Raw genomic sequence first — 27,519 nt, 5'->3', positions numbered from 1 at the left:
TATTTTTCTATATTAAATTCAATCATAAGATTTTAGAAATTCATTAGAAAAAACAATCGTTCAAATAATTCAAAAGAAGTCAATTGTTAATGATTAGTAAACTTTGATCATTAAATTATGAAATTTGAACGGTTATTTGTATGGCATAAGTTTAATTCAGAATTTATTCGAACAAAATAATTTTAAAAACAAAAATTCTCATTCCTGTTATACTATTAGTTATATTATTGCCATTCTTATATAGATTTTAATATGCATTTGCTGAATGAAACTAATTTTTTATTACAAATATATTCGTGCATTTAATTAGAGTAATTTTCATTGGAAGTGGAAAAAAAATAGGTATTTTTAATATATTTGTAATTGATGCGAAAATGATGATAATCGCACATGTGGGTGTAGGGATTTAGATTTAAAGAAAAACATCGCGCCCCCTGTTAACAGCTTTTTGAGTTAAATTTAAAGGTAACAGTTTTGATTTTTACTTTTTCTCATTACGATTTGATGTAAAATAAAGATTTATTGTTTGTCATATGCTTATTTTCAAAGTGAAATTTAAGAAAACAGAACACGAGAAAATAGCGAATATATACAAGAAACAAAAAAAAGTCAAGGGAAAAATCTGACGCATCCGAAAGAATTATGTATACATATTAACGAAGCAACTAAACAAAACATACTTGCGCCTATCCGTCTGTTTCTCTCTCTCTCTCTCTCTCTCTCTCTCTCTCTCTCTCTCTCTCTCTCACTCTCTCCCCCCTCCCACCATACCAAACGCATCTTTAGCCATTCTATTTTTCTTTTTCTTACACGTACTAACACACAAGAGAATTGGTTATGGCATGAAAAGTTCATACAGACGAGCACACGTATATTCAAGCACAAACACAGTAATACATGGTTGGTGGTGTATCGTGCACACTTGGACGACTTATCGCGTGCAGATCGCCAAGATGTCGGGAGATGTTTTGCGGAATGTGTGGACGATACTACGCACTTCACCGTGCGATGAATTTCCCTTTCTTCTCTCATCAAGCCCTTGCGGCATTCTCATCGAGGCCTAATGCTATACATTTGTGTCACCAGCTGAAGTATAAATCTCAACTGCCTTCTCTACTTCGGACTGGACAGCCGAAATCTCTTTACACCGAAAAATAGTCATCGTTGCTGTCGCATCATTTCACTGAAGTTCAAGTGCTTGTGGTGAAAAACTGTAAGGTGCTTTCGTAGAATTTTTTTCTTATCGCTTCTGCACTGCTGTGCTTTTGTAGTTTGTACTATGTGCTCTTTTATTGATGTTTGCAAGGCAAAGTCAAAAACGCACATCGATACGAGTATGAAAATTAGACAAGGAGAGTCATTATCAGTGTAGGAGGATATAAAATTTTACGCACAACCCTAGCATAGCGAAACAGCCGACGAAAGAAGGGATCAAGGAAATTTGATGTGGGCATGCGTGTGTGTGTGTAACAACGAAACGCATTGGAGAAAGACGAAAGGTCTTTGCGGTTGTACGGATACAAGTCATTCTTATGCTTTTTGGAGCTACTAAAACGGAGTGAGTGAGTGAGTGAGTGAGTGAGTGAGTGAGTGAGTGAGTGAGTGAGGGAGTGAGTGAGTGAGTGAGTGAGTGAGGGAGTGAGTGAGTGAGTGAGTGAGTGAGGGAGTGAGTGAGTGAGTGAGTGAGTGAGGGAGTGAGTGAGTGAGTGAGTGAGTGAGGGAGTGAGTGAGTGAGTGAGTGAGTGAGGGAGTGAGTGAGTGAGTGAGTGAGTGAGGGAGTGAGTGAGTGAGTGAGTGAGTGAGGGAGTGAGTGAGTGAGTGAGTGAGTGAGGGAGTGAGTGAGTGAGTGAGTGAGTGAGGGAGTGAGTGAGTGAGTGAGTGAGTGAGGGAGTGAGTGAGTGAGTGAGTGAGTGAGGGAGTGAGTGAGTGAGTGAGTGAGTGAGGGAGTGAGTGAGTGAGTGAGTGAGTGAGGGAGTGAGTGAGTGAGTGAGTGAGTGAGGGAGTGAGTGAGTGAGTGAGTGAGTGAGGGAGTGAGTGAGTGAGTGAGTGAGTGAGGGAGTGAGTGAGTGAGTGAGTGAGTGAGGGAGTGAGTGAGTGAGTGAGTGAGTGAGGGAGTGAGTGAGTGAGTGAGTGAGTGAGGGAGTGAGTGAGTGAGTGAGTGAGTGAGGGAGTGAGTGAGTGAGTGAGTGAGTGAGGGAGTGAGTGAGTGAGTGAGTGAGTGAGGGAGTGAGTGAGTGAGTGAGTGAGTGAGGGAGTGAGTGAGTGAGTGAGTGAGTGAGGGAGTGAGTGAGTGAGTGAGTGAGTGAGGGAGTGAGTGAGTGAGTGAGTGAGTGAGGGAGTGAGTGAGTGAGTGAGTGAGTGAGGGAGTGAGTGAGTGAGTGAGTGAGTGGGTGAGTGAGTGAGTGAGTGAGCGAGCGAGCGAGTGAGTGGCTGAGTAAGTGAGCGAGTGAGTGAGTGAGTGAGTGAGTAAGTCAGTGAGTGATTGAGTGAACGAGTGATTGAACGAGCGAATGAATAGTGAGAGAGAGAGAGAGAGAGAGAGAGAGAATATAGACTGAAGCGAAGTGCGTATAGCACATTTTGATTGCCAGTCTTTTACGCGAGATTCGCTCCAAGAGGTAGCGGCTATTTTCAGTTGTCTCTTCTCTCCGTTTTTGACGTCATTGTCCTCATTAGCAGTGCATTTACAGCGCGCCAGACTTCGCCAAGAAAATAAATATTGACTAAGATCGTCATCTTTGAAAAGGTTAGAGGAACCTTGCATACTTTTTGTAATCTGAAGTGATTAATTATTGAAACATTTTATAATGTTAAAGCATATTATATATAAAATATTCTTTTAGTCTTCGCTCCTTTAAATTATTGTTGTTTTACAACTTGATTTACAAGAAATTATCTTTTTCCACTTTCTAAAAATGCTAAACTCCAAATGAGTTGATCTATTTTTAAACGCAAGCATGAAAGACTTCTATAAAGATTCTAAAAAGTATGCAGTAGCATAATTTGATAGATAATTTTAAAAGTAAATTATGAAGTTATTACAAGCTTTTCGTTTCATTTAATAGAGCTTAGAATAGAATTTGAGCTCGGAAGAAGGAATGGGTGCAAAGACCAGCACCATTACACAGAATGCCAGTGGCAATAACCAGTCTTCTACAGGAGCAAATGAGACTGCAATGCAAGGTTTCCCAACGCTACGTTCACTACCAGGTGGCGTCAGCATGCTCCAACATCAACACCAACAGGCTAATCAATCACAGTCTTCCAGAGTGGCAGGAGATAATAGACAGAGAGCAAGATCCTTGAGTTCTGTACCTGATATTTCAGCGGATCAAGGTGCTCTTGCTTCCGCAGTAGGGGTAGGTGTTGGTCAAGTTCTAGGATTACCTCAGTTAGATACAGATGATCTAGATGAAGAAAGCAGTAGAGTTTATGCTGCACATAGCTTGCCTTCTCACATTTGGTCTTTAAATGGTAAGTGTTAAGATAAAATGATTTATTACAATTATTTTAAAGAAAAGTTAATTTTTAAAGAAAATAGAAAATAAAACAATATGCTTGCTTAAAGCCATTCTTAATATTTTTTTTTTTTCATTTTTTATTAATTTATTTATAATTTTTTTTTTTTTTTTTTTTTTTTTTTTGTTTTTATGAAAATACTTGTGGTGTTAAAACATTCGTTTATAAAAAGAATTTTATAGAAGTTGTTCGGAAGCGTGAAATCAATCGCGGGAACCAGTTTCAAAAAAATAACAAAGGCAGAAATTTTTTTTTAACTATTCGCATGTACATTATATGATCAGGAGGTTACAATACAACTTTCGTGGTTGAATCTAACCTGTACCAACCAAGCTTAAAGAGCAAGGTTGAGGTTATACCCGCGAAAGTCCAAGTGTTTGAAAGAATCAGCATGTATGATCGACCGATTTAAACAGCATTGCTGAAGGAAGAGAAAGTTACGGGTCGAATAAGAACTACGTAGAGCGTTTGTTTTGACATGCGTTACTGAGGTAGTTGGCTTGGTAACCGGCAACCGCGTGCAATCGATGACTAATTGGTCATAGTGATAGTTATACATACATTGGTCTTGCAAGTTCTAATATTTAATTAGTTTGCATTGTGTACAACAAGTATTGCTTGTAAAGTCTATAGCGAATAGTAAAAGAATTTTTCGATTGAATATCCTGATGGATCGTGCTAGATTTAGTCAACTTTATTATGGGAGTAATAGTAAGCTCATGCTTGCATGACTCTCAATCTGAAGTAGTACCTACGCATGCAGCGAGGCGAATTTTTTATGGTAAAATTTTATTAGCGATACTCATAATACTATTTAAATCTGTATTATTGTCAATGATTGAAATAACTTTTTTCCTTTTGTTGAAGGCTTAAAGTGTCCGGTATGTTCCAAGTTACTTCTACCAGATGACATAGAATGTCACCTTGTTATATGTTTAACTAAGCCACATCTTAGCTATAATGGTGAGTAATTTTTTATTGTTTTAACTTGAAGAATAATTTAGTCATTGAATTGTCTATTGACCTGCATTTAAAATTATATTATCGATAATGGCTATAATATCTGTTTATTGGCAAATAAATTTAATTCTTTTTTATTAAGTTGGGTTTATGCAGTAATTCATAATTAATATTATAAATAAAACATTAACTTTTAGTTGCTAAAAGTTTTTGTCATCTTTGTAATTAAATTGTTTTTTTATTTCATTGATTATTAACGAATTCTTTAGGTTGTCCATGGAAATAACATAAAATAGATTAATACATAATCTTGATTTTACTATACATTTTTGTTTAAAATTGTTTAAATAAAAAATAAATTAGATTATATTAGAAAACTTACATAATTGTTTAATTTGTGATTTATTTTTATTTTTAGAATCTTTTAATAATATACAATATTTTTTACTTGAGTAAAATTAGTGTTAAAAATTTTTAAAAGTTGTCAAATAGAAAAATAACGTTTCATATTAATTAGCTTTTTGCTTAAAATATATTATGTCTTATAGAAAATAGTCAGTTTACATTTACTTTACAAAATGTTTGATTCATATTAATAAGCAATTTTATATTTTAATAATTAATTTTTTAACCCAATTAATTAAAGGAATATATTAATTAAAAGAATATCTAAAGAATCGTTTTCGTATAAAAATTTAATTTTTATGATTAATCATCTTTCTTATAAAGTTATAAGTTATAAATACTAATTGTTACAGAATCATTGACATTGGTAAATAAATTAAATAATAAATAAAAATATTACATTTATGATAAGCGGTGTGTTATATAAAAATGTATTTGTTTCTTTAAATTCCAATACTATATATTGGTACTCTGTAGAAGCACAATGATTTAATTGCAATGTTTATGCATTAATAATTTCCAAAATGTTTTGCTTTATTTAATAGAATTTAATAGAATTTAATAGAATTTCTAAAAATGTTAATCCATTTCAATGAGATTATGTGCGTAGATATTTTGCGATCATTATGTATAATTTTTTTAACTAATAATTTGTTGACAAAATAGTAACTTCTTTGAGAAATATTCAATGAAAAATTTTAAGTGCTTGACTCAAATGAAAAGAAATTTTGTAATAATAAATGTCTTTTTATTTTTAAATTCTATATTGTATAAATCAAATTAATACCGAAATATTGTTAAATATTAAATGTCGAGTGATTTGAAAATGAATCCATTTCCTTTACTATTAATATGAAATTAAATAAGTTATTCTAAGTTAATAAATTTATCATAATTTTATTCAAACATTTTTTCTAAATATAAATTTTATAGTTATTATAAAATATAAATTATTTCAAATCGCCGATAAAAAGTATGGATAAATAAAGATATATTTAAACAAATTCTTAAATTTAACAATTGAAAGTCATCCGCTACATAAAAAGCGTCTTAATAGCATAGATTTATCATTTTTAATTTAAAATTATAATCATAATGATCTATTAATTATTTAAATTAGTCAACTACTGATATAACTAAAACGTTCTATTGGGCTTTCAGTCTGTTTTATATAATTAATAAATATAATCAATATAATTAACAATCAAAATTAAAAAGTTTAACAATAATATACTGATAATTGGTATATTAATAATATTTTTATTTATAATTATCTGTGTATCCGTGTGACTGTTTGTAAATGCGCATGGATATATATATATATGTATATCTATGAACAGGTATAACGTTTTAGCAAAATTTTGTATAAAGCTAATAATGAAAACACGAAATCATTTTACTTGAAAATTATAAACTCTTATTCTTATAATTAAATAAAAAATAATGTACTCAATGATTTATGGAGAGTCTCATTAACAAAATAATGACTGTAACAATTAAACTAGTTATGGTGGATAGATTTATAAAAATTTTCTGAATAAAAGTATTTTGGAAGTTGATATAATATGATTTTATATAAACTCTTACGAAGGTGATTACTCTAATCGCGACGTTTTTACTGGCTCTTGATATTCTCAAATCAGATTGTATCTTAGAAGTAATTAACAAGCCCTTTTAGTTTTAATATAATAGTGAGGCCAGGAGTAATAGTAATATCTAAATATGACAGATTGATTTATCAATTGAGCATCTTTTGCATTTAAAAGAAGCCATAAGCTCATTAATGTAATTGCACAAGGTGAAGTTTTGCCATCGTTTTTATTTTAGTAAGAGGAGAGACAGTCATTTAGTGATGTAGATACTGCATATACTGCAGTAGAGTTGAGTTTCAAATTCTTCATTTGATCGTCTCAGTCGTGAAGATTTATAGTTTACTATTATACAGGTTGAGGCTCAATTCGGCATACTGTTGATGCTTTGAATGAATACGATTTCCGTTAGTCTTTTAATTGCAAAAATGGACATCGATTTTAGATTAGATTTCTTTGGAATGTAAGCTCGGTATATGTAAATGTAGTCTTTAAAAAAATTTGGTGAAATACTTAAAAGGTAGGAAAGATAGATACTGCTGTTTTAATGAATTCTTATTTTCACGTGACTGGCGAACGGTTAGGGATGGTATTTTTTGTAGAGATGATCAAGTACCTAACCGTCATGAAAATATTTTCTTCGCTTATGCTGCTCGTAGTATTGTTTAAGACTTTTGTTATACAATTAATTACCTGTAGAATTTTTATTGAGAAACATTTCTTATCGAGTTCATGACAAATCTCGGAAGATTTTTTTTCGTAAAGTCTAATAAAATTGTAAAACTTCCATATTTTTTAAGAATTTTTTAAAATAATTTTTAAAGCAAACATTTAACGTTATATTATATTTTTTGTTTTAATAAAATGGCTGACTATTGAATAACAAAAAAAAACTTAAAACCGTAAAATTTATCAATAAAATTAACATCGATTTAATTACTACTTCAATTTAATATAATTAAAGTATTATTTAGGAAGATATAATGCGAGAAATGAGTATATTAAAGTGATAATAATAACTTTAATAATTATATTAGTTAATTTATTTCTTTAGTTCTTAGTATATTACTTTACTTAAAAAGCTCATTAATAATATATTAGATTACGTATTCAAATTAACAAATCATAGAAATTCTCTGTGATTCGTTAAAAATAAATTCTAAATTCTGATTCGTCCGATAATACTGAAATATACCGCAATTATGTAGTTTAAATGTTATACTATTAATATAAATAATGAAGAATATAATTGAATACTGACTACGAAATATTTTGAATTTAATCCATTTAAAATAAAAATTTTTAATTTTAAATTGTAAATAATAGCTAATAAACAATAATTAATAATTATTATTCATAATAATCGAAACAATTTCATTTAAATTTATTTAGCTATAAATAAAAATAAAAAAAAAACATAACCGATAAAATTAAAAATATTTTATAGTATCGTGTATCGGGAATATTTCAACGCTATCACAAGTTTTTTTATGAGATTCATTTGAATATAACTATTAAATTAAGAAACATTTATCTATATTATTATTATTTCATTATTAAAGTTCATTTTAAAATGATCAGATTTTTTAATAGAACTTCAAAAATGTATCAATTATTGAATAAATTGATTAAGTCGATATTAAGATTATATAATTACTAAGTATTATTTTCTAAAAATAAATATTAAATGTGAAATATCAAGGTCAAGTTATTTTTTTTAATCATACCTGCTAGGAAGATATTTGATTCTTCATCGTATAATAATTTTGCATGTAAATTTGTATAATATAATGTATAAGGCTTGTTAAATATATAACATATATATATATACTCTGTTTCTTACGCTTACATTTCATAAGACGAAAAAAAATTTGTTTATTTATATCTAATTAATTTATTATATATTATAAATATTTATTATTTTATGTAATAATTACCGACATATTATCAACACTTTGTTATTTATTAAAAATTATGGACGTTTTATTCATTAATTATTTATCATAGTTTATATTATAGTATTAATAATAGAATTTTATAAATAATAAAAAAATAATTAAAAAGTATTAAGTAGAATTGAAGAGTTATTTTGTTTAAAAATATAATGATATTTCTTAAATGGTAATTCAATACAATATCATTCGTATTGTTAAATAAAAGTAAGTAATTATTTTATTATTTGTAGAAGACGTACTCGCGGATGAAAAAGGTGAATGTGTGATTTGCTTGGAGGATCTACAACCTGGTGACGTGATAGCCCGCTTGCCCTGTCTCTGCATATACCATAAAAAGTAAATTGACTTTTTATATTCATTCGATATATATTTTATACATCGACTAATGAAAAGTACAAGTACATTCATATTCGTACAGTAATATTAACAAATTTGAAGAGCAGATTTTTCTGACTCTTAATCATTCTAAAGGAAGTGATTAATTTAGCAATAAATTTTATATTATCATGAGTTATTATATTTTTAATGGAAGGAAGTTTTTTAGTCAATATATATTTAACATCATACTGTAGATGTTCTTACATAACTATTATTATAAGGGTTTGTTATTTTTTATTATGTTTAAATAATAATTCGTAATATTTTTTTAGAGTAATTGATTTATATTTTTACGTTAAAATTATATGAAAAGTTTACTATTAATTTATTAAAATTTAGGAAATTGTAAAGAATGTTTAATATTATGTGTAGTGATATTATAAACTCGCTATTGAGGGGTATAATTTTTCTAAGTTAATTCATTAATTTATAAGAATACATTATAATTATAATTTTGATTTTAATATATATTACGAAATTATATGGCATTTAATGAATTTAAGGAATTTATTTTCTAATTTCATAGATAATTGAATATTTTTTAATATACTTGCATTAAAGATATTTCTATTATAATATTGTATGATTTATATATATATATATATATATATATATATATATATGAGATTTTTCTTTAATATAATTTTAATTATTTTTTTTATTTAAAAAATTTTAAATATTGTATTTTGATTTTATTAAAAAAATATATATTTTTTTTGTATAAAGTATAATGTAGATATTTATATATTCAAAATGAATGTAATGACTGGTGTTTATATGCGCTTCATCGTAGTAAAGTGTAATTAAACAAATCTACATGTTGATTTAAGATTTTATTGAAAATTTATTTAATTTATCAATTAACTAGCGTAAACGCAATAAGAATTGCACGATAAAAATGATTTTATTATCTAGCTAATAAATTATGACATGAAAAATTTCATATAATGATAAATTCATTATATAACGTATTACATTATAATGTATATTAGAACGTTAGAATACAATTTTAATAGTTGAAATATCATTTTAATTAAAAATTTGTAAATGCTAGTATTTCAATTTATTTTTGGAAACTAGTCATTTTATTTATATTTAAATTAATTTGTGGCTGAGAAAACGTTCACTACATCGTTATTTTACTACACTAATATTTTACTAATTTATGTTCATTTCAAGTTTGTTTTCACAATTATACAGTTTCTATTTGTAATTCAGATATTTGTTTGTATATATATTATTTTATATTGTATATTATTATTACATGTTATAGATTATTTGTTATATAATAATATGTATCATTGAATTAATTTCACTATTATAATGGAATAATAATTAAAAATAATAAGTTACAATGTATTGCAAATTGTATGTTAAAGAGTATTTTTTTGTGTCATGTTACACGCAGTATTATATTTTATTCATTATCTTTATAATTCTAAATATAAAACTATTTTTGGATAAACGCACGTAAGTGCATTTATTGTTCTTTTTGTATTTGGTATTTGCTAGTATCTTTGATTCGAAAAAAAATACTTCATTAATAATTTTTAATTTTTGTTTTAGTATAGTGATATAATAAAGTGATAAATGAGTCAACATCAATTTGAATTAAATTAAAGTAATTAAGAAATATGAAATTACTCATTTGTTTTAGTTGTATCGATAAATGGTTTCAAGTGAATCGCAGTTGCCCGGAGCATCCTGGGGATTGATATGCGCTGGACGCTTGGGAAAGCAATGAAATATTGAAATAATTCATCATAAAATTTGACTAAATGCTCGCAGTCGCGGCACCGTTGCTACGGTATTGGTACTGAAAATGAAGAATATGAAGCAGTGGTTATGGAAAACAAGCTAGTCAAGGTGGCCGCTAGTCTGCAAAGTGCTAATTTAAAGCATGCGACAAGGATGTGACTTTCGTCGGTGTATATTCGAACGACACATAATGTGATCGCATTGAAAGAAATACGAGAGAACAAATGTGTAGGAATTTGAAATCTCAAATTCTACCTCTCTTAAATCTTAAAGAACATTAAAAAAAATCGCCATAAGATTGAATGATACAATGTCATTATATATATGTATCTATTATTAATTATCCTCTTATTGCTATCGCTTTAACAAAATAGAAAACAAAAATCATTCACAATTGTATTATATTTATAAAAAAACAAAAGAAAAAAACAAAAAAAAAACAAACAAAATCTGACTTAATTTTACAATTTTGTGGATAAACTCAATTTAGCGTTCCGAGCGATTACTCGTATATATCTATCACCATTACTTTGATTAATTTTATTATTATTATTATTATTATTATTATTATTATCAATTATTAATTATTAATTATTATTATTAAGATTATTGCGATCATTGTTATATTCTTTTTTATGACGAGAAAAGAAGAATCAGGACGAATCTTAAAAGAATGGACTGTACGTAGTAATCAGGTGAGGTGAGCACTGTATATTAGAATAAGTTAGTTTTGTATTTTTAATGATTTTACCAGCAAGATAATGTGTCGTTTTTTATTATCTATTGGACACGAGTACTAAGGGATATTTTTGATACTTTCATAAACCGAGAGGCCAGAATGCACGAGATTTGAGAATAGATGCTGTGCTGATGCTATAAATATTTAATATTTTGTGCGTTATTTTTTTTTTTTTTTTTTTATTAAAAGTAGACATTCTTTGCTTTTAATTTTCGTTAAACTATTTCTAAATATTCAATATATAAAGACACTACTAATAATGGCGTTATAAAAAAGAGTATGTAAAAATATTTCCCCATTTCTTCTTTTCTTCTAGGAAGAAAACCATTATAAAATTGTTAAAAAGTTGATGTGTACATAATAAATTTTAAGTACATTATTATTAAACAAAAGAAATAAACAAATAAAAGTGCAGATGAGGTAAAATACATTTCTCTTTATGCAAATGCCGCATATATCCGAGTAAACTTCGATGGGTTGTCAATAAAATCTGTTTTAAAAATGTATCTAAGTGCATTGAGTTTCAGTCTCGTTTAAAGCTCTTTACGTTTCTTAGAAAATTATCGAGAATTATTGACATTACTACTAAATAATGAAAAAGTTAAATAATTTTACATGAGAAACGTTGAATGCTATGTGCAATTATTGTATTGGTTATTAAAATTAATTAATAAACTTTGTCGTTTATAATTATTGATTTAAAATTTGTTTTCCAAATCGTTGCGACTTAAAATATTAAATTTGAAATTTATGTGATTAAAGAAATCCGTGTGTGCTAAGTATTTCGCCACGGAATTCAAGTTTTGTACGTTAAGTCAAGTTTCGTTACTATTTTTCATTGTATCTGTGTGCGGCGGATGGGTGTGTGGATAGATAGATATGTATTCGTTCGTGTGTACATCTGCGTCTACTCATACATGCATGTACTTTGTGATGATCAAATTTTATCATTTTTCCTATTATAATATTAAAAAAAAAAAAAAAAAAAATATAAAGAATACAAACAATTTTTAAAAGGGCAAATTTATTATAAATATATTGATTTATTAATTTAGTATATAGTTTAAAATATGTCATTGTTCTAATGAAAATATTTACAAGAATTTTGATTTTAACGATAATGAAACCGATATAATTATAATCGAACTTTTATTACTTTTACATTTACAAAGTCATTGACATTTTTCATTTTACTATGCGAACGAAGTCATTAAATTACAACGGAAAATAAATTTTATTTATCGAAAGATTGATATAATTTAACATTTTTAAGTGTTAACTATAATTATTTATTAATAAATTATTATAAATATGTACTTTTTTAATAAACATTTTTTATTTATAATCTTAATTATCGTCATTAGTAGTTTTTTGTAGTATACAACATTAATTAAAATATTTTACTATTTTATTATTATATTTTGTCAAATATTTATTGACTATCTTCATATAGTACTAATACAATTTTAAGTTTTAATGTAAACCTAATTTTTTGAAAAAGATTCAATTTAAAAATAAAGTTTTATAAGAAAAATAAAAATTGATTTAAGAGAATAAAGAAAAAATATATATTCATATGAATTTATTTATTTTTGTGTTGGATAGATGCTGTTAATAATTATAGTGGATATATTTTTTTATATAAGGAGATATATATTTAATTTTTGATTATTCAATGAGTTTTGTGATTATGGACAATTTAATTTTACATGTAAGAACTTTTGACATATTTTCATTTAAATGATAATTGTCATTGTTATTGAGATTTACAGAAATCATTTTTTATACATTCAGTGAAATTCTATCCGTCCAATAGTTGTCTGTTCCGTTCTTCTTAGGTAGTGAAAATTTAGTTATACAATAATAACAAAACTGGAATAATTTTCTTAAGTTTCCAAAAATAAATGAATATATTAAATATTTTTAAAGCAATATACTCCGATATTTAATATGTGTAATAAATTATATGATTTAGCTAGTAACGTACTTTATCAAATAATAAACTCTTATTATTAATATGTTTTTTTTTTGTGAGTGTTATGTTTAAGAATTATTCTCAATTTATGAATTAATTAAAAATTGGATAAGGTACATTCTTGTTTAATCAGCGGATGTTTTTCTAATTGTTATAGAGAATATGAATCCGCTTTTAATAAAACATATGGCTTTAAATGCATTTGATATTGCATATCTAAAATTAAAAGGTGTTCATACTTGATAATGATAGATTTTTATTTATATTTATCGTCTTTTCAACATAACTAGAAGAACAACTAGGTTATTAGAATTATAGGTAATTTTATATTTATTATATGTTTTATTTAATTAAATTTATTATAACAATAATAAAATGTCGGAGAATGTGCTTTTATTTGCTAAATTGGCTATTATTTAAAATAAGCTAATGAAGAAATTTTTAGTAGCTCGTAAAAAATGTTAAAATAATTAGAATTTTATAACGTGCTCGTTTTGAAAAATTCTTTATCATTCAGTAAAATTATGTTATTTTTTGCTCTCGAAAAGATCTTTAAAAACTGATTTTTTATGTTCTGCATAATGCTTTAGGTCTCCATCTATCACTACCTCAAATAGGTTTCTCTTTCGTTTTTTTTTTTCGCTAAATGCTTATTTTGTAAACAAACTAATTAAATTGTCGCTCTTGGTTAAACTAGCTATAATCAGAAGAAATATTTCCTATATCCTTAATCTTACTTCCAAACTACATAAATTTTTTTCTCTGTATTTTTCAAACCCCGGTTTTGATTTAAAGATTATATTTATATTCTGTCAAATAAAGTTATCTATTCGTAATTGATATTTATTATATTGCTACACGATATCTTATATAATATCTTACTTTGCCTAACGTTTTCTTTTTCACGTTTAACTTTTATGAATTTCTGCGAGAATACGCAATAAGTTATTTTCATCATCTTAATATTAATGATTAATTGAACCTTAACATATCTAGTTAATTCGAGATGTTCTGTACTGATTAGTTAATGAATATTAATATTTAATTGTTAGCCTTATACAGTCTAGAATGTGATGTATGTCTATGATTGAAATTGTTTTCGTAAAACTTTCTGAATTGCTTATGCTACATGGGCATTCATCGACCTTACCATAATTATAAACAGTACATCTTTTTTTTTTTTTTTTAAATATTCCTATATTTTGAGCAATACAAACTTAAAAAATTGTCTTTATTTTTTGTCATTTTGAATGATTGATAAAATTTAAAAATTACAACCAAAAAACTTTTATCCTCAGGTTTTTTTTTTTTTTTTTTTTTATTATTATATTTACAAGGCATTTCTATTATATAATAAAACTTAAAATTTCATACATACAAAATAGATAACCCTTTCAATGTTCTTTATATATGGTTATATAATACTAAAAACAGGATTAAATTTTGCTTTTGAACTTTAATAATAGTAATAAAGTTTAAGAAATTATCAAAAAGTGTATACAAAGAACAATATATAACATTGTCCATTGACAAACATTTTGAGGAGTTATTAAATATAAGAAGTTTTTGAAATACAATAAATGAATGGTATGATGGGATACGTAAATTGAATTGTTGATGCGCCCTAATATAAAAGCAGCGGACGTGTAACTAACGTTGCACTTTCATTTAAACAAAATATCTGCTAAATTTTGTAATTTGTGCGATAGATGAAAAAGCTAAAATATTTGAAAATCTGTAAAAGATTGCAATGATTTAAAAGAAGTAGGATTGCAAAGTAAAAGATACTTCTTTAGGTAAGTAAATACCTGATTATAATGTAATTGAATTTAATTATTAGAAATCAAATGAGAAAAAAAAATTAATTATACATTCCATAAGCCTATTGAAATTGACCAAATGTTTCTTTTCTGCAGGATAGTTTTACGTCTTCTATTACTTCCTTAATTTTTTTTATATTATTACTTCTTGTTTACTTTTACTTTCTTATAAATTGCTGTTTTATCTCAATTATTTTTCTAATATATGCATATTAGAAAATAAATCATATTTGTTTTTTTATAGTTTGATTTTTATTGTAATAGTACTTTTTCGAATAACTTTACATTAAATTATAATAATTTAAGTTATTATGATGTCCCAACACAAATGTAAGCTACGTTATATATAATTTTCGAGAAATTTGATTAGTAAGTTTTTATTAATGATATATTTTTGCATCTATTATTAAAAATATTCCTACATTTTTAAGCTTATTTAAGTAAATATTAATATATGTAGTAATTATCATATAAAAATGTGTTAAAATCAATATTATATATTTTTTAATATTTGTATATTATTTTTGTACTCATAAATATGCAATTAATAAGTGCAATTTGTATACAGTATGTTTTGTATAATAGAATCTATTCTAATAGACGAAGACGTAATTTATATTTAAATAGGGTGTACAAAATAATATTTAAAAAGTAGGTAAAATTAGTATTATAATAAAATGTTTAGGTGATGCATATTAAACATTCTGTTTATTATTATGAATTTTATTATGAATTAACTGCCATTATTGGTTATTAAAATCAATTGCTAAAATTACCGTTATTGATTACATTGTATTCAAATATATCTTTAAAAATAAATTTAACCTAATTAGTAGAAGATCAAGAATAAATAATTTTGAGAAGATTCAAGTTAAGTTTTGTTTGTTGTTTAGAAGTGTGAATGATGTTATATTTAAAGATACGCACTGATATATATGTAAATGGTTTTCTAAATACATAGATGCACATATGCACGCGCGCGCGCACCCATACCGCCTCCTCTCTGCCCCTCCCCCCTCCCCCTCCCCCTCCCCCTCCTCCTCCACCACCCCCGCCCCCTCCCCCAAACATGTATATATAAGAATGAAATAGATAAATAAATAAATAAATAAATAAATAAATAAATAATGAGAGCTACAGAGATCGCATTTATTACGATAATCGATAAGTAAAGCAAAAAAAAACCAGTTGAGTACACGAGGCTGAAATTGCAAAAATTGTTGTGTTTCGATATGCATACATATTCTAGTATTATAGAATCAATTTAATGTTTAAATAATTCTTGATAATGTATAGGAAGGCTACCATTTATAGTGTTATATATACTTCATACATATTCATAGTTTAACGATATAGTAGGTGTGGGACGACGATTCTGGGTGAGCGAGCGAGTGAGAGAGTGAAAGGATAGACGAGGAAACCAATTACTGAACACGGCATATATTTGACTTTGCCAACTGTGATTTGCACTAGTGTACAAGCTACGAATGAATAATATCAGAATGAGGCATCAGTGCATCAGTATTTTAGAGTTCGAGTCGCCCGGCCGGGTACGCAAATTTTTATAGCGTATGCACAAACACACGAAATAGGCGAGAGACATATGGATGAGTGTGTGTATAAGGGCGTTTGGCATGGCAAAAGTGTGTGCTGGCTTAAAGGCCAATAACGGCTAGTCGTTGTCGATCGCTGACTTGACAAGGGAAATAAGAGTCTCACCATTGAGTAAGAGTGGTTAGACAAGGGAGATACGTAGAATTAGGGCGCCGCCTACGAGTTCGCGCATTTTGAGGTTAAGTGGTCTGCTAAAATTCGAAGGGTTGTGCATTCGAGACGGCATCTAAATTTGTTTGGAGAGGGAAAAGGGATTGGGGGTATAGAGAGGTGTTCTTCAACTATTCGGAGTTGGAAGTAAGCGTCGCGTGCAAACCACGACGCTTCAAGCGGTGTTGACTTGCGAGCGCGGGACAAAGGCTTGAGAAGGGAGCTCGTTTTCCTGGTGCCTCGATGAATATGCTAGCTGTAAATTCAAGTGGGACAGTGCGGGAGCGAGGGTCGACCTTGCTAGCCGTTTGACGAACATTTACGCGGCTCCACGCATTCGGGAATGCTCTGGTGCCTTCGGTACCTCTGGTTCATCTGCTGACACCATTAGCCTCATTGAAACATGGTCAAGGAGAAGCCAAATTCCATTCGAATCTATGACTCTGAAGGCTACAGGCGTAGGGCGGCCTGTATTTGTGTTAAAAACGATCTCGAGGAAGAGGTATCTTAAAGTGGCTCTATTTGTTAATAGAGATCAATCTTTTAATTGATTTTGATTTTTAACCTAGGTTTTACTGGTGACATCCAGTCGAAGACCCGATAGCTGGATTGTGCCTGGTGGAGGAGTCGAACCAGAAGAGGAGCCTGCAGTAACAGCCTTGCGAGAAGTTCGAGAAGAGGCTGGTGTGCTTGGACAATTAGGCAGATGTCTCGGTATTTTTGAAGTATATATTTTTTGTATTATCGATTTGTTCACTTTTCATAAAATGAAAGATTCTAGCAGAATAATTATTTCATTAACAGAACGTTGAACACAAACACAGAACTCAAGTTTGGGTAATGAGAGTTACTGAGGAATTACCAGAGTGGGAAGACTCCCGTTCCATAGGTCGTAAACGTAAGTGGTTTTCTATACCAGAGGCTCTACTTCAACTTGCGCAGCACAAACCTGTCCAGCGTTCTTACATTCACAGTCTTCATAATACAAATCCTCGTCGAAATAATTCCAGTATGCCTTTGGTGCAGTATCCGCATAGTCCGATGGCATCGATCCAGCTGGTTAACAACTCTGGAAGCAGCCCTCATTTTAACAAGCACAGCTAATAATTCAAGTATCATCAAATCATATTTGGCAAACAAGCATCTTCAACCAAATCTTGATTGCTGTCTCCTATCAGTCCTTTGTGAGGATTATGATAATTATTACTGCTGTATTTTATACATATAACTATATTAATTATGCTAATTATTATTAATATGAATTACTAATAAACTGGTCCATATAGGAGCAGTTTCATGACTCTTTATTCAAAGCTCCTACAAGCAACATGTATTTTTTATTTATTTATTATTTTTAATTCTTTACTGTGTCAAATACAGTTTTGCATAAAGCATTTTATTCCATTCCAATTTTAATTTCTTTTATTGGTCAACAAATAAAAAATATTGATTACGCAATCAGAATGTGTTGCCATCGTGTGTGAGATAAGCGCTTATTATAATTATTTCCTTAAAAAAAATTATCGAAAATACGCGCGTCTTGTATATATATATATATATATATATACATATGCGCTGGGTGCCTTCGATCGCCATGATAAATAAAATATCACTTTAATGGATGGATGTTTTTCATTATTCTCTGGTATACCAGGTTTATAAAAATACTTTAAGTTAAATTCGTTTTTATCCATTTATAATACCAGTATTCAATATCTTTTATGGATAGTGTATCCCGCTAACCACTACATCTGGATACACGATTAATTAAAATATTCGTATCTACTTGGTGAAAATTGCGCATGCGTCTTGTTGAGACCACGTGTATATGAAATAAACATCGGTGCATGTAGCTTAAAAGAACTGGAAGGTTTATACGATCAAATATTCCTTTAATATATTACAAAGTAAGTGTTCTTATCGATTAAACAAATTTCAAGTTTTATCGATTTACCTCTGTAGAAACAATGAATTTTATAAAATAATGAATAAAGAGTAATGTTTACAATTTTGAGGTTAAGAGTAAGATGTTTTTGAATTCTGACATTGAGAATACTTGAACTTTTTAAGATAAAATTCAATATTAACCTAGTAATAATAATAATGTTTATTGCCTCCAAGTTAATAGTAATTATCTATACTTATATATATTTTTCTATATTTAGCCAATTGAAAATAATTTTAATATATAATAATACCCTTAATGTAATTTTATTCAAGTTAATAGTAATTATCTATACTTATATATATTTTTCTATATTTAGCCAATTGAAAATAATTTTAATATATAATAATACCCTTAATGTAATTTTATTCAATTATTTAAATAAATATATATATATATATATATATATATATTTATAGTATAAAGAGAAAGGAAGACAGTGTTATTAATAAATTATTATTATGTTAAGAAATGTCAGAAGTAGATCAAATGGAAGATAATGAGATAGAAGATGATTGTGTAAGCAGTAGTGATCAAAGCGATGATAGTATGGTTGAGGATAAAACAAAGACAAAAAAAGTGTTTCTACCAGGAACAAAGATGGAATCGGGAGAAGAACTAGTTATGGATGAATCGGCTTATCGTATTTTTCATCAAGCACAAACAGGTGCACCGTGCCTTAGTTTTGATATTATTAAAGATGATCTTGGAAATTCAAGGGAAACATATCCTTTGACAATGTATCTTGTAACTGGTACACAAGCTACAAAAGCACATGTAAATAATTTACTTGTAATCAAAATGTCTAATCTTCATGGAACAAAGATAAAAGATAACTCTGAAGATGAATCAAGTGATTCTGAAGAAGAGGACGAGATAAAGAGTCCTGCAATGAGTGTAGCCTCGATCAAACATCAAGGATGTGTTAATAGAGTAAGGTAGTTTATTTAATTTTCTTAATCAAAATGTATGTTCTATACTTATATATTCAAAATAATATAATTCTTTCATTTAGATGTACTCAAATTGGGAGTACTGTTCTTGCTGCAAGTTGGAGTGAATTAGGCCGTGTAACATTATGGGATTTAAAGGAACAATTAAAAGCTGTAGAAAGTTCTGCTTATTTATCTACATATCAAAAAACTCATCAAAAATCTGAAAATGCTGTAAAGCCTGTTTTTACTTTTAAAGGACATTTAAGTGAAGGTTATGGTTTAGATTGGTGTACAACAGAAATAGGTACATTAGCTTCGGGTGATTGTAAAGGTAATATTCATATTTGGCGCTACAGTGATTCTGGAGGAAGTCAAACTTGGCACATTGATCAAAGACCATATAATTCTCATGCGCCACACAGTGTTGAAGATCTTCAATGGTCACCTAATGAGAGACACGTATTAGCATCTTGCTCTGTAGATAAAAGGTATTAAAATTTTATTGTTTGTAGCCCTTTTAAGAGATTTTCATAAAATTATTTACTAATAAAGTTAAGGATTTAAACTTTATATGTTCCTTATAGCAATGTATAGAAGTAAGTACAGATGTAGAAATTGTCAAGTTTTTAAAATTTTCTACAAAGCATTTGTAACATATAAATCTTGTGTAGATTAAATATCGATTAATACATTTTTTTGAAGTCGATTGAACGTAACCAATTTTTAAAACTTAAATATGAATAAATTAAGTTTTTAATGTATTATCAGTGTGGTGCTTAAAAATATATATTTTAGCTGTAAATGTTTCGAAACAAACTGAAAATTCTTAATGCAAAACATTCAATCAACATAACTTTTTTACAAAGTTATGAAAGATATAAATAATTGTATCCAATAATATTGCTTATTTATATAATTTTGAAAACGTTACATAAACCATTATTAAAAACCAAATATGTAAACATGTAATTTAAAGTATTTTTAATATATGAAATATAGATAAAGGAATTAATTTATTATTTACTATTATTTACTATTATTATTTATTATTTATTTTTTCATACACATTTCGAAGTTTTCTGAACACTATATAAAAGCGTTGCTTAGTGGATTGTTTGACTTATCTATTTTTGTGAAAAACGAAAATTATCTTTTTAACGGTTTATTACTAATTATTTATTATTTATTATTAATAATTGTGAAGATTTAGCAATTTTTAAAAACATTTATGATTCATTATGACGTATTATTCTAAAAATTCAAATGCCTAAGTTCTACAGCATTTATCAGAGATCTATAATTTAACATTTAGATATATAATAACTTTCCTGAAAGTAAATTGTTTAAATAAAATAATTGGATATGTGAAATATTAATTAACTACCATTTATAAAATAAATTTCTCTTAAAATTATTAATATATTTATTCCTTTCGTAACTATAATATGTACAAAATATAATTTTTTATTGTAAAATAATGTTTTCCAAATTTGATATTTTGGTCTTTATTTAATAATATTAAATTTATAAATTTCAAATTTTATTCTTATATAGTAGTAACCAATTCTATAAATTCATATAAATTTTTTTATTTTAAAAACAATAGTATAAAGATTTGGGATACCAGAGTAAACCCTCAATCTTCCTGCATGCTAACTGCTACAGACGCTCATTCCACAGATGTTAATGTTATATCTTGGAATAAAAAAGAAACACAATTTCTACTTTCTGGTGGTGATGATGGAATAATACGTGTATGGGATTTACGTCAATTAAGCACGGATGGGGCATCTCCAGTGGCAACTTTTAAGCAGCATCTGGCACCAGTAACATCAGTTGAATGGCATCCTGATGAACCAACAGTTTTTGCTTCTAGTGGAGCTGATAATCAAATCACACAATGGGATTTATCTGTTGAAGCTGATCAGTGTGAAGAAAATGAAGATGATAATTTAGCAAAATTACCACCTCAATTACTTTTTATTCATCAAGGACAAACTGATGTAAAGGAATTGCATTGGCATCCCCAATGTCCAGGTACAATTGTGTCTACTGCACTTTCTGGTTTCAACATATTTCGAACCATTAGTGTTTAATATATTATGTATATTATAAAATTAATAAATTTAATAAATTTACAATCTAAATTTTTAATGTGTTTTATTAAAATTTTTTAATAATGTTAAGAACTAAATTAGAATAATTTTAATTTTCTTAGAATTTATTATAGAAAATGTAAAATGTTACAAACTTAAATATGTATAATAAAATAAAGTATAAAATTATTGTATTTACTATTTTTCCATCAAATTTTTTCATACTTTTAACATCGAAATGTATTTTCGTTTATCTTTCAGTTATAATTTTATCAAACTGACTAATACTAATTATTTTCTTACTATACTTGGAAAATAGTTCTATAAAATATATCTCTATTATTTTAAAAGTGTCAAAGATAATAAGTGACGAAGTGTTGGCCTTCCATGAGGACAATTCCAAGGATTTTTCATTTGACTCATTTGGATTATTAATCGATTCATATCAACTACATTTAAGGCCTTTCCAATCATAATAGCACTACGGCATGCTCTTGAAGCTAGCATTTCTCTTACTCGACTGGGTCTAGGTATATTTTTTGTACTGTTACCATCAACACTTCCTTCTCGTATAAGAAAAATTAGTTCTTCTATATCTTCTTGACCAAATTGCCATCCAAAACTGACTGGTATACCTGTAAGTTCTACTCTATGCCCAGGATCCTCTACTTGTTCAAATAATAATTACATTATTATAATTAATATAAAAAAGTAAAATAAAGTTGAATTACCTTCTTCTTTTATGCAAAATGTAAAGCCATTGTCTGCGAATATATGCTGATTTTCTATAAGAATACTTTCATTTAAAACAGCCAAATTTAAAGGCTTTGGTAAAATAAGTTTTTGAGTTTTTATTTTTGTTTCAGCTGATAATTTCTCAAAACGAAATTTCTCATCACTAGCATGTTGATCAATAATAAAAATATCATTATCTAGTCTTACTAAAATGAATCCTAAATTAAATTGACCAATGATTTGCATCTGTAAATAAACATAAATATAAAAAATGATGTGAATGCATATTTTTCACATTGTAATAGAGACCTTTTTAAAAGATTCTTTTGTTAATTCTCTTTCTAATTCTTTTTCAATATCTGTCGATTTAGAATCTAATTGAGCTCTATATTTAATTCTTTTTTCTGTTTTACTTTTAGATAATTGCATCTCGCGTAATTTGAACATTTTAGATTTTATAGTTTCAATACTTGTTGTCATTTTTACATTCCATAACTGATTTCTAATGAAAGTGTTTCCTTCAATATGTTGTTTTATATTTTCCAAATTTTCTTTATTTATTTGACTATTTTTCTTTGGTTCAATAATATCAATTTTTATTTTATTGGCTTCAATTTTTTTTTTACAAATTACATTATTTTTATTAAGAGAAATATTTTGCTCATTAGATTGTAATGTATTAATTTTAGTTTTTATATCTTCTATGAGATGTTTTTGTTCATTATGATTAGCGTTTGTATTTACTCCTTCAATGAATGGTTTTTTTGATGGTAAACAATCTTCTGAACAATCAGAAATGCCTCTTTTCTGAACTGTGAAATTTAATTCTTCTAACGTTTTTATAGCAAATGTGCTCTGTATATTATTCCAAGCTCTTTCAAAATTTGACTTTATAGTTGCAAGAATTACTTGTTCTTGTGTAAACAAAATCGTTCGTTTATCTGGTGTTACATTAACATCGGTACAATTTTGTTTTAATTCAATATTTAAATATATAAATGGATACTGTTTATTATTATATTTATGGTATATGTGATTTATTAGTTTAATAATTTTTATAGGATCACAAGGTCTGCCATTAACATAGAAAAACTGTCTATCAGGACAAGATCGTCCTGAAGTATGACTACAACTACTCACAAAACATTTCCAGGTAAAATTTACTAATGTTTGATCGGTTAAATTATATTCTTCCAAGGTATTTTTATCTGGTTGTTGGCATTCAATTTCCATTAAAGTTTCTCGTATTTTTCTTCCAAAAACAGCAGTGATATTATCTAACAAATTTTTTGCTCCATTTGTCGATACAATGACATTGGCAGATTTATTTCCCAAAGTATTTGTACAAGTTATTTTTACTCCAATGGAAACTAAGCAATAGCTATATAAAATTTGAATCATTTTCGTAAATTCTTTTTTAATATTTCTTTCAAATTCTTTGAATCTAACAGGTAAGTTTTTAAAAATATTATCTATAGTTACTGTTGTTCCCTGTTGTCTAGCATATTCTTTTTTTTTAATTAAAATACCATTTTTATCAAATTGTAAATAAAAACCATGTTGTGTTGAAGAGTGTTTTGTAATTATATTAAGATTTGATAAAGAGCAAAGTGAACTTAATGCTTCACCTCTAAAACCAAATGTTGTTACTTCTAATAAATCAGAAAATTGTCTCAATTTGGATGTATGATGCTTTAAACCTTAAAGAAGATTATAAAATTAAGTTATTATTTTAAATTCCATTTAAAATGACTAATAATGAGGCATTTATTACCAAGTCCTTCAAAATCTTTTTCTAATATTCCACTTCCATTATCAATCACTGAAATACAAGTTTTTCCATACTCTTTTAATTTAATTTCAATTGACGTTGCACCACTATCTAAACTATTTTCTACCAATTCTTTAATTGCAATAGCAAGATTAAGTACTACCTGTTAAAATAATTTATTACATATAAAAATATTGTTTCAGATAAGAAAATTAATATTTTTTTATTATAACTTTGTAATTAACAATTCCATACTTGTCCAGAACAAATTCGATGAATTGTTTCTTTATTAATGGCAGAAATTTGTTTTGAATCTTCTGTTATGGCTATTGATTCATCCATTTTGTAAAATTTGTTTATCTTTTTATAAGTAATAATAATCAACAATTAATTTCATGTACATAAAATAGAATGACATTTTGTGGAAGTAATAATAATGTCACAAGCAGAAAAGGAAAAAATTACAATTGTACAATTTATTTACACATTTATAATAAAAAATAAATATTAAATAATACATACATTATATTGTTGGATATGTGTAAATTTTTCTTTTTAATTAAAATTTAAGAAATGTAAAACATAAATAATCTATATATTAGAGCATAAAAGAAGTATTAGTATTCATTCATTTTAGATACAATGATTTAATAATGATAATATGAATAAAAAAAAATAATTTATACACATATTTATAACAATTTATTTACATAAAAATAAGGTAAAAGTTATTTACATATTTGATTATCGATAAACATAATTGGATTTAAGAAAGAGATAAAATATGCATTGGAGGCATGCGCAACGAAAATTTAAGCTTATTCGCAATGAAATAGTCGGAATTTCAATATTTTACGTGTTATTCAGATATCAAAAATAGAATGTTATTTCAAGAAATAATTATGAAATATTTCTTAATTTATGGGTAATTATATATTTAAAACAGTTCATTTATTATTATGAATTTTATATTAGAATAAATAGCTTAAAATACATATTTTTCATAGTTTTTTTAAACAAATGAAATTAATACTACTGTTAAGCATATTTAATAGTTTTATTTATTTGAAATTGTATTATTATCACTATTTAATATAACTAAATTATTTTTTCGAAATACACACGAACGCGCGCGCGCGCGCAAACTCACACCCGCATATATATATATATATATGCGCATGCCCCACCGTACTACCGATCAAACATAAATTCGTATTTAAAATAAAAAAAGGGATGTATGAAAAAATAATATACAATAGAGTTTCTCCTTCAGAGTTACAGATGCATTGGTTCGCTTCTCTTATTGTGTTTATAATTCCTTTTTGTCTAATAATATTTTTAAAAGAAGAGTTGTTCCACTTTTTGAGATTTATATAGATTTTTATATAGTATATTATCAGTATTAAATAAAGGGTAATAAATTATACATTTTTATATTCATCTTCGATAAATTAAAATTATGAGTAATTTTCGATTATTTAAAAAAAACATTTTTATGCCTTAAATTAATAATATCTTATCCACTAATCTACAAATATAGTTTTTATATAAAATTATTTATTTACGGTCATAAGATTTTGGTTTTTCATTAAAATTGTTAAATATATTTATTAAATTTATTTTAATTAATTAAAATGTCTTCATAAATTCCAAAACATCGATGTAATATATTCATAAAGATTAATTTTTTAATTACAATATATAAAAAATACAGTAATGTTTTTTTTTTAAATTATCTATTTTTGCCATAATAATTTTTTACAAGAATATTTTTAATTTATCATTAATTATATAAAGTAATATTCTTGTAAAAGATTATTAGAAAAAAAATAAAAACTTTAAAACTAATATTATTTTAATAAATTTTATCTAAAAGAATATATTAATTTAAGTTTTAAATGTAAGCTTTTAATTTATATTATGTTTGTAGACAAATGCGGTAATATTTTTTTTAATGTTAACAGAAATTTAAAATAATTATATTTATTACTTATAAATGATACTGAACTGTAAGACTTTAAAAACATAGTATACGTATAAACTTATTGTTACAAATATATTAATTCTAGTTAGTTACTGCTTATCACAATAAATATTCTATCAAATTTTTTTAACAATTTTCATGAGAATTTGTTAATATTGTTTATACTAAGAATATAAATACTGACAATTTAACTAATATTTATATTAAATCACTTGTAATTAATTTTTTTTACCTTTTTTCAATAAACATTGGTAAAGATAACTGAGAACTTGATTTATATTTGTTCTAAGACTTAATATATTTGCTATAGTTTTTATTTTGTTATAAGTGTTATTTTATTTTAGATTAAATTTTTTGTTTATCATAAAATTTTATGTTTGATAGTTTATGGTACTAATTAATAATTAATTTTTTACTAATTCATACTATTTAACATTGCAAATTTTTATTAATATTTTATTACATTGTAATTGCTTTTAATATTATAGAAAAATTCTGATTCATTAATTTTGAAGTGATTGTTTTATATGAATATTTGTAAAATCTATAAAACTAAAATATATATAACGATTAAAGGCTAGTTTGTATTTATGAATTCATTTACTTTATGTCTAGAGTTTAAGAAGTAATCAATAACACTTAAATTGTATGCTTTGTAGGCATAATTAACAAAATAATTTATTTATTTTTAGGTCATAAATAATTAAAACATCATTTTATGTACTAAAATAATTTGAGGACATTGCTGTGTTTTTCTTAATGAAAGGTAGTTTCTTGACTTTTAGTTTTAATATTGTACTTTATGTATTGAGTATGTGTGTACGTTGAATAATATAATTTATAATTTTTATATTTTTGAATTTATTTTTGTTCTACATAGATCCATTTTATTTATAAATAATAAATTTTTATCTCACAGAGGTATATAGATAGTTAAGTTTTCTGTTTATAATTTCGAGTGACTTAATTTTATTGTTTTTAGCAACTTCAATTGGATATCGATATTCATAATTTGCATAAAATATTTATAGTCTTTCGCTTATTGCTTTGCTTTATAAAATCTTGTGGGACAATATAAATTTAAAGGATTAATTAATTATCTCTATTGTACGATTCGTGAAAATAATAGAGTGAACCGGCTGGATACATAAATAAGTTTTCAGAAGGTATATAATGAACATAAGAACATGA

At 26.7% G+C, this 27,519-nt stretch overlaps 4 protein-coding genes across 5 annotated transcripts; 3 read left to right on the top strand and 1 right to left on the bottom strand.

Moving 5' to 3' along the window:
* Nucleotides 1-2,506: 2,506 nt before the first annotated feature.
* Nucleotides 2,507-10,974, top strand: LOC105368231 (E3 ubiquitin-protein ligase znrf1). Its single transcript, XM_011507207.1, has 5 exons — nt 2,507-2,746; nt 3,066-3,474; nt 4,387-4,482; nt 8,659-8,764; nt 10,464-10,974. Exons 2-5 carry the CDS (start codon nt 3,099-3,101, stop codon nt 10,519-10,521), a joined length of 636 nt encoding a protein of 211 aa, XP_011505509.1. The 5' UTR covers nt 2,507-2,746; nt 3,066-3,098; the 3' UTR covers nt 10,522-10,974.
* A 5,467-nt stretch (nt 10,975-16,441) lies between these two features.
* Aps (diphosphoinositol polyphosphate phosphohydrolase 1 Aps) lies at nt 16,442-18,176 on the top strand. The gene is made up of 3 exons (XM_011507204.1): nt 16,442-17,364; nt 17,432-17,587; nt 17,667-18,176. The coding sequence occupies exons 1-3, from the start codon at nt 17,266-17,268 to the stop codon at nt 17,964-17,966; spliced, it is 555 nt and encodes a 184-aa protein (XP_011505506.1). The 5' UTR covers nt 16,442-17,265; the 3' UTR covers nt 17,967-18,176.
* Nucleotides 17,973-21,867, top strand: l(2)09851 (WD repeat-containing protein 1 l(2)09851). 2 transcript variants are annotated; one of them, XM_011507206.1, is made up of 4 exons: nt 17,973-18,046; nt 19,277-19,745; nt 19,823-20,230; nt 21,349-21,867. In XM_011507206.1, exons 2-4 carry the CDS (start codon nt 19,279-19,281, stop codon nt 21,836-21,838), a joined length of 1,365 nt encoding a protein of 454 aa, XP_011505508.1. In that variant the 5' UTR covers nt 17,973-18,046; nt 19,277-19,278; the 3' UTR covers nt 21,839-21,867. The 2 variants fall into 2 exon arrangements, with proteins under 2 accessions (XP_011505508.1, XP_011505507.1); XM_011507205.1 differs by lacking the exon at nt 17,973-18,046 and adding an exon at nt 18,584-18,769.
* Nucleotides 21,868-22,056: 189 nt separating this feature from the next.
* On the bottom strand, nt 22,057-24,704 carry Pms2 (mismatch repair endonuclease PMS2). The gene is made up of 6 exons (XM_011507203.1): nt 24,600-24,704; nt 24,348-24,507; nt 23,207-24,273; nt 22,883-23,068; nt 22,570-22,819; nt 22,057-22,503 (listed from the first exon to the last, which is right to left on the bottom strand). The coding sequence occupies exons 1-6, from the start codon at nt 24,684-24,686 to the stop codon at nt 22,178-22,180; spliced, it is 2,076 nt and encodes a 691-aa protein (XP_011505505.1). The 5' UTR covers nt 24,687-24,704; the 3' UTR covers nt 22,057-22,177.
* Between the last annotated feature and the right edge of the window lie 2,815 nt (nt 24,705-27,519).

Source organism: Ceratosolen solmsi, unplaced genomic scaffold, assembly GCF_000503995.2.
Source record: "Ceratosolen solmsi marchali unplaced genomic scaffold, CerSol_1.0 scaffold6, whole genome shotgun sequence".
NCBI classification, from domain to species: Eukaryota; Metazoa; Arthropoda; class Insecta; order Hymenoptera; family Agaonidae; genus Ceratosolen; species Ceratosolen solmsi.
This window is presented reverse-complemented; position numbering and strand designations above follow the sequence as displayed.